Source organism: Phocoena sinus, chromosome 20 (assembly GCF_008692025.1).
Source record: "Phocoena sinus isolate mPhoSin1 chromosome 20, mPhoSin1.pri, whole genome shotgun sequence".
Taxonomy (NCBI): domain Eukaryota; kingdom Metazoa; phylum Chordata; class Mammalia; order Artiodactyla; family Phocoenidae; genus Phocoena; species Phocoena sinus.
This window is the reverse complement of record NC_045782.1, coordinates 26851239-26859246: the sequence shown is the minus strand read 5'-3', so window position 1 is coordinate 26859246 and position 8008 is coordinate 26851239. Positions and strand designations below refer to the sequence as shown.

General features: G+C 56.1%; 1 protein-coding gene across 1 annotated transcript; it reads right to left on the bottom strand.

Annotated features, from left to right (window-relative positions):
- Positions 1–5467: 5467 nt before the first annotated feature.
- Positions 5468–7449, bottom strand: NOG (noggin). The gene has a single exon (XM_032615033.1). The coding sequence runs from the start codon at positions 6850–6852 to the stop codon at positions 6154–6156; it is 699 nt and encodes a 232-aa protein (XP_032470924.1). The 5' UTR covers positions 6853–7449; the 3' UTR covers positions 5468–6153.
- Positions 7450–8008: the final 559 nt, after the last annotated feature.

Here is an 8008-nt window from a genome sequence, read left to right as displayed (position 1 = left end):
ACTTCCGTCTGCTGGGAAAAATCCTACTGCTCCCAAGCCGTGCTTGTTTATCCCCGCCCTCTTTCTTTTGCCCTGTCTCTACCATTCATTCACTCACTCATCTTGATTATAGACTGAAATATTCTCCAGGCTTCTCAGATTCCTCTCTCTTCTGGACAAGCCTAGAACCTCCCTGTGTGTGTGTAAGGGAGGGGTGGGGGTAGGAGGAAGCTCTTCCACCTTAGATTCCTCTTCTGTGCATGGCCCCTTGCAGGCCTGAAACATCAGGGGTCTTTCTGACATCTCTCTCAGTCCCCACATCCAATCAGTCACCAAGTTCTCTTCAAGCTTCTGGCAAATGAGCTTTGTGTTAATTGGCATTGATATTTCTCAGGTTCAACTCTTATTGATTCTTTCTGGACCTCCCCAATTTCCTCCTTAATGAATTTCCCAGGAGCCGTTATCCCATTTCCAATCCATCCTGGACGCTGGCACCAAACTTAAATTGAAAATGACTGTACTGGGCTTCCCTGGTGGTGCAGTGGTTGAGAGTCTGCCTGCCGATGCAGGGGACACGGGTTCGTGCCCCGGTCCGGGAGGATCCCACATGCCGCGGAGCGGCTGGGCCCGTGAGCCATGGCCGCTGAGCCTGCGCGTCCGGAGCCTGTGCTCCGCAACGGGAGAGGCCACAGCAGTGAGAGGCCCGCGTACCGCAAAAAAAAAAAAAAAAAAAGAAAAAAAAAATGACCATACTTTTTTATTTTTTGTGTCTGGGGCATACAACACAGAGCCTAGCCTATAGAAGGTGATTGTGGTAGATTAAAGATGGCCCCTGATTCTTTGCTGTTGCTACCATTGAGGGGTGATGTCTAATTCCCTTCCCCTTGAATCTGGGCTGGTCTTAGACACTTGCTTAACCAACAGACTACAGCAGCAACAAGGTCATGGGACTTCTGAGGCAATTTCATAAGAAGTCTTGCAGCTTCCATCTCAATCTCTTGGAATGCCTTCTCTTAGAGTCATGGGCTGCCATGTAGGAAGTCCAACTATTCTGAAGCCACCAGGCTGTGAGAAGACCCAAGCCACATGGAGAAGCCACTTGTAGGAACCCTAGTCAACAGGTCAGCAGAGCTCCCAGCTGACAGCGAGGGGCTAGAAGCCATTCTGGGAGTGGATCTCCAGCACTCAGCTAACCCCATGAGTATCAGAGATGAACTGCCCGTCTGTGCCTTTCCCAGATTCCTGACCCACAGAATCAGGAGCAAAATAAAATGGTTATTTGAAGATTGTTAGTTTGGGTGTAGCTTGTTGCATACCAGTAATAACCAGAACAGTGCTCCAAACCTTTCTGTTGAATGAATAAATAATTCCTTTGCAGTAGTGCACTAATGGTGTCCCTGCCCTATTCGAGAGCTCTTCATGGCTCCCTATTGTCTGAGCAATAACGTTTTGTGCCCTTAGTTGGCGTTCAAGGTCCTCCAGAATTCGTCTTCAGCCTGCTTTTCAGACCTTATTGCCCACTCTCACTTGGTGTGGATCCATCCTATACTAAAGTTTGTTCGAGCTGTGTCCCAAACACGCAGATACTTTTCCAACATCATGTCTTTGCTTATATAGACTGCTTTCTCCTCCTAAATGCCCTTTCCTCCCATAAACCCACCTCAGTAGGTCCACAGTCAATTTGTCCTTAGAGATGTGAGTCAGATGCCTCCTCTGGCTTCCCAGGCCAGCAGGGAGCCCTCCTCTTTCTGGCCCAGGTTTGTCTGCTGGTTTGTTTAACTCCTCTTTCAGCACTCACCCTGTTCTTCATTCCTTACCTCCTCTATTGCATTGTAAGCTCCTTGTGTTTGGGGAGGGGGTGAGGGAGAGAGGTCCTGGCACATAACAGGGTGCACAAAAATGTTCGGTGTGGCTTCCCAGGCATGAATCCATACAGAGCTTGAGTTGAGACTGGACAGCACGTAATGTGGCACGTGGTGTCTCCCAAGCCAGGTGTACGTGTGGTTGAAGGGAGGAAGGGTATTTAGAAGAAACATAGGCTTTAGCATAAGCTCAGATTTTGAGCCATAACCATGCCGCTTACTGTGTGGCTTTGGGTGAAATGCTTAAACTCTCTGAGCTCCAGTTTCCTTATTTGGGAACTAGAGACTTTGGATGAGAATGTGTATAAATGTTCTCAGCGCTTGGTACATCGCAAGCCATTAATAATTGCTTGCTGAATAGATGCAACAGAATGGTTGACCAGCTTCCTGGTGATCAGTTACAATTATGTCAATTTGGGAGAGAACTTTCCTTCAACCCCCCCCCAATAAATAAATATTGAAAAAAAAAACCAAACAAAGAAAAAGAGAACAGTGAAGAGGCACAATGGAGACCAGTGTAATCTTCAGCAAGTTCCCACTGGGGTCTCAGTCTTCTCATCCGTAAATTGAGCGGTGGTCATTGGAATCTAAGCTCCCCTCCAGCTCTGACATTCCAAGAGCATTAAAGAAAAAGGATGAATCACCCCTTCAAAATACCAGTATGGGCTGGGCCCTCCCCCGGTCGTCCCCATCCAGCACAGCCAAGAGCTCTTAATACACAGCCAGCTTCCTCTTGCAGCTGCCACCAAACTTCAACCCCCTTTCCCAGGAGTCTCAGAAGCAAGACCGATAATGGACCCCTGGCCTTCTCCATCTCAACAGGGAACCAGATCCCGTTCCCAGACTCTGGGGGCCAGAGGGTCCTCCCCTAAGGGGGCTGGCTTTCTGTGGACATTTGGCCTCAGTACGCCTGTGCATCAAGTGTCAGGATGCTGGAAGGGCAGAAGGAAGGAAAAAAGGGAAGAGTTGAAAATAGAGGGTTGATGAGTGAATTCCTGCAGTCAGGGCAGGAGGGCTGGGGTGCTGGGAAACCTTGCCTTTCTCTTCCAGGATTTTGAAAAAGTTGATGTGTCTGTATCAGTAATGGTTATAAATCTCCATTCGGGGGACGCGTGGTCCCTCAGCAGCTGCATGAGTTCATAGACACAGGCTGTCAAAGCCTCAGAAGACACCAAGATCAATTTTCCTCCTTACAGGAGATAGGCACTAGGTGACCGCAGAGGACAGTTTTCTTGCCTCTCTGCCCAGAGCTCTCTACTCCTTTCCGCGTTGATGCTATTATTAGTATTATCAACATTAATAATAAGGGAGACGCAACCGGCTGTGCATTAGTCACAATGTTCCAGGAGCCAGCACCTCCTTCGCTCTCTTGTGGGACTGGCTGGGTCCTGCTGGGTCTTCCCTCCGTGTCCGGAACGGCCCTTTGAGGCTGTCTGTCCGGTGGTCTGTCTATTGCCGGTCACGTCTGCAGCCCGGGTCCTCCTAGCTCCCGCGGGCTCCCGCTCTGAAAGCCGAGAAGCTCGCCGGCTGCGAGCGGGTTTTCCAAGTGGGCAGGGGTGGGGAGGAGGGGCGGGCGGGCGGAGGGAGGAGGGGGCGTCGCGGAGGGGAAGACCTCGCATTGTAATCCAGTGACACTGCCAACATGGGGGTGGGGGGCGCTGGCCTCGGCGCGCTCTCCGAGTTTTGGCCGCCCGCCCAGCTGGGAATAACTCTCTTCGCATAATTCGCGTGTTTACCAGGCATGAAAATTCTTGCTTTCGGCTCCCCCCACCCCCCGTAAGCCCCCTCCCCTTCCCCTCGCCCCACCACCTCCGCCCCTCGCAAGTGAAACTCTGTCTAAAAAAATATTGGCCCGCGGCACAGAAAGTTTTGCATAAATTCATAAGTGATGAATGGCTGATTTTAACGTTATTTGGGTATTTGTCAGAACTTAACAAATATACATGGGGACGGCGGTTCATAAACTTAAACATCTCAATATCCCCTTTCTTCTGGAAATAAATTACGTTTGTTTGCCCGGCTTGGAGTCTTAAGGTAGCCGACATTAGGAATATTTTAAAAGCCATCATCCATCGAGCATGTCTCCCAGGCGCCAGGAAGATTAAATGAAAGAATCATAAGATGGAGGTCTTTAACTTTTAATCCTTTTACAATGAAGCCTCAGATAGTCGCGGGGGCAGGGTGCCCTCTCTGGGGGGAATAATGCCGTTATTCCTCGGCTCTCAGTTAATGAATACCCTAACGTCTGTCCCACGGCTGACGGAGGCAGCGCCGGGGAGGGGGCTCCGGCTCCCGAGCCAGGCTATTGAAATGAGGAGCCACCGAGGCTGCGTCGGGAGGGAAGAAAGCGCCGGGCTGGAGGGACAGGGCGGGCGGGGCCGGGGGCATTGAGACTGCGCCGGGGACCCAGCGCAGGTTTGAAATAATTAGCATAGATTCCCCGGGACTCCGGACTGGGGGTGGGAGGGGTGGGAGGGGGGGGGAGGGACGCCGGGAGGGAGGCGCGGGGAGGTGGCAGGGGGGTGGGGAGGGAGCAAAGGAGAGCGACTTTGGAGTCCAAGATAAATAAAAGGAGCGCTGAGCAGTGTCAGGAAGCCGGCCCACGTGGAGCTGCGCGGACGGGCGCCACCGCGGACTGAGGCGGAGGGACGCACGCGAGTCAAGAGCTGGCCCCGAGAAGTTGGCTTTTTAAGGGGTGGGGTGGGGGTGAGGTCTTGCACATCCCTTTAAGGGGTAACACGTCTGTTGCCCCTATGTAACCCAAAGCTCAAAGATGCAGATTCTAATTTCTCCTCCCTCCCCCACCCCCAAGTGGAGTAAGTGTCTGGGGGGGGGCACACCCGGTTCCCAACTGCAGATCCCAGTGGTGGCATTTTTCACCCAAATTCGGACTCCTCTGAAATCCTGACCCTCTGAGCCCTCCTTAGGTCCCAGGGGAGGAGGGAGGTGAGTGTCAAATCTCCCAGCTATCACCAGCAATTCTGGCCGAGGGCCTGGGATTTCGGGGGCTCAGACCTGCAGGATCCCTGAGGTTGCGTTGATTCCAATGGATCGCCTCAGCTAGCACCACCACAGCTTCCGGGAGTGCAAAGGGTTAACGCGGGCTGGATATTGAGGTGGGGGGGTGCGAGGCGGGAGGGGTGTCGGGATCTGGGTGGGCGAGCTCTGATTTCCCCCCACCTATTCCTCGGGGGTCAAGTTTCAGCGGCACTCCGCCCCCAGGGTAGGTGTGAAAGACACGTGTCCCCATTGTGAAGGGCCTGTCAGGCAGGACAAAGCAGCCGCCCACCCTCCCCCCCCCCCCCCCCCCCCCCCGCCCCTCGGCCCAGCCTGGGGTCAGCTCCAGGGGGCCGGCTGGGTGTCGAGGTCACGATGGGCCCGAGCTTTGGTGACACAGGGAGAAAAAGCTGGGAGACTGGGCGGAGGTCACGTGATGCTCAAGTGAGGAGTTTGAGAATAGCTCCCCCCCACCCCCCGCCCCAAGAAAAACTGAGCGGTCACTTCCATCACACCAGAAGACGGGATGAGCCCCTTCTCCCAACAGTCATAGTAAGCACAGCGGCACCCCCAACCCGCCCCTCCCACCCCTCACCCCCCCCATCAATCACCAACACAGAGAATCGCAGTGTCGAGCGCAGTCGATTTTAGTGGTTTTCTTTAATCCTGCTCTGCGCTTCTTTCTCATTTACTACACGGGATATTATAAAGAATAAATAGCAGATACTCTTAATTTACAGTGATTAGTCATTCCATTTGTTCTCTATATTTACAATAACTGTAAAATAACATTGAACTCTACAGCTTCTTCGAGGTCCAAGGAAAACCAAAACACTTTCCGAAGAATGGAAAATAGCTTTTTAAAAGTCCTTCTACAAAAGTTCTCCCCTCTTTGTACTTTAAGAAAAAATAACATTTCCCCCCTGCTTCCCACGCGAAGGGCACTGGGATATAAATAGCAGGTTAACATCATTAGAAACAACCAGAATAAGTCTCTTTCCTCTGTTCTTTTTTTTTTCCTTTTGCTTAAAAAATTTTTTAAAAATACAGTAGAAGCCGGTAACTTTTAACGTATAATACTGACCTTTTAATAAGTAAATTAAAACTGGGACCGTATATACATACACATATACATTCCTACACAGTTAAACAGTGCATTACATGAACCAGAAAGCTAGGTCTCTGTAGCCGGAAAAAAAAAAAAAAAGTTCATTGAATCCCCTCGCGAGAGGGTGGTGGAACTGGTTGGAGACGGTGCGGGGGGCGTCGGTGAGGATCGATCAAGTGTCCGGGTGCGGGCAGGGGGCCCTGAGTTCTAGCATGAGCATTTGCACTCGGAAATGATGGGGTACTGGATGGGAATCCAGCCGCAGCGCTGGCCCCCGCGCCGCTGACAGCGCCACCGCAGCACCGTGAGGTGCACGGACTTGGACGGCTTGCACACCATGCCCTCTGGCACGGAGCACGAGCGCTTGCTGAAGCAGCTGCCCACCTTCACGTAGCGCGGCCAAAAGCGGCTGCCCAGGTCGTTCCAGGCGTACAGCACCGGGCAAAAGGTCTGCGACCACAGCCACATCTGTAACTTCCTCCGCAGCTTCTTGCTCAGGCGCTGCTTCTTGCCCGGGGCCAATCCCTCGGAGAACTCCAGCCCTTTGATCTCGCTCGGCATGGCCCCCGACGGCCGCTGCCGCAGCAGCTGGTCCAGCTCCGCCAGGTCCTCGGCGCCCCCGGCCGCCACCCCGCCCCCGCCGGGCCGGTCCTCGGGGGGAGAGGTGGCCATGAAGCCCGGGTCGTAGTGGCCCCCGAGCAGCGAGCGCAGCAGCGTCTCGTTCAGATCCTTCTCTTTGGGGTCAAAGATAGGGTCCGGGTGTTCGATGAGGTCCACCAGGGGCAGGTTGTCGCTGGGAGCCGGGCGGATGTGGAGATAGTGCTGGCCGCCGGCCGGTGCCGCCCGCAGCCCCAGGACCACCACCAGGGCGTAGAGGGTGACCCCCAGGCTGGGGCAGCGCTCCATGCCTCCGGCGCGCGCCCGGGGCTGCTGCTTCGTCCCGCGTCCCCGGAGGAGAGCACGCCGAACCCGCGGCGCCGCCGCTCTCCCCCGTCTCTCCGGAGGCGGCTCACCCGAGGCTGGGCAGGCGCAGGGCCGGCAGCATGAGTCGCCGGCAGAGCCCTTCGCACGGCGCCGGCTCCCACCGGGGCGGAAAAAACGCACACAAGTTGGCCGCAACTCCTCTCCCAGGTCTACTCGGGAAGGCGGCCGCGGCGGGGCATCCGAAATTACTCCAGGGCAACCGCGGGCGCTGGGGGCGCCGGCTGCTCGCTGCCTTCCCGGGCTGGCGGCGGCGCAGGGCGCGTGGACTGGCCGCTCTCCCCGCCTCCTCCTCTAGCTGCTCGTCGTCCGGCCGCTCTGTGCAGCGCCGCGGGCCGAGCCGGTCCTAGGGGCACTTCCCTCCGCCTGCTCGGGGCTCCGCGGCCGTCTCTGCCCGGCGGACTCCAGCGGCGGCGGCGGCGGCGGCGTCCGCGCACGTTGGCACCGGTTTGTCTGTCTCGCAGGGTCCAAGCCTTTAAATTTCCTGCACTTTCAGCTCCATCACCATGGAAACCACTGACTCTCTCGGCGTTGCCCCCTCCCCCTTCTTCCCCCCAAACAACAACCCCACCCCCCACTTCTCCACCCCCGAGGAGCCGGAGCCGCACAGGCTCCGGGGGAAGCCGCTTGCACTCGCCGCGGAGGCGGCGGCGGCGGCTTCGGCAGCGCCCGGGCTGTGCCCCGCCGGACCCAGATGCCCCGGGAAGCCGACAGTCCGGCTGCCCGCCGGAGCTCACAGGCGGCGGCGGCGGCGGCGGCGGCGGCAGCGGCGGTGGCGGCGGCGGTGGCGCTTGGCAGGTCTCCGCGCAATTTTCTCTCTCCCCCACCACCCACCCCCCTTCTCCTCCTCCTGCAAAATGCACCGCCCCCCTCCTTTCTCCTGGGGCTCTAGGCGCCCCGCCAGGGCCAGTCCTGGGGAAAGCTCGCGGCGGCACTGGAGCCGGGCTGGAGGGTGCAGGGCCAGTTTTGGGGGGTGCTCGAGGTGGGGCTGGGAGGATTCTCACTAGCTGGGTACTCTGCACCGGTAAGGGAGCTGCGGGGAGGTGCTGGAGGTTCGTTTCTTGGTGCAGTTCAGTGCAAG

Excerpts from the sequence above, each read along its gene's own strand:
- NOG (XM_032615033.1), bottom strand. The coding sequence starts at position 6,852 with ATGGAGCGCTGCCCCAGCCTGGGGGTCACCCTCTACGCCCTGGTGGTG.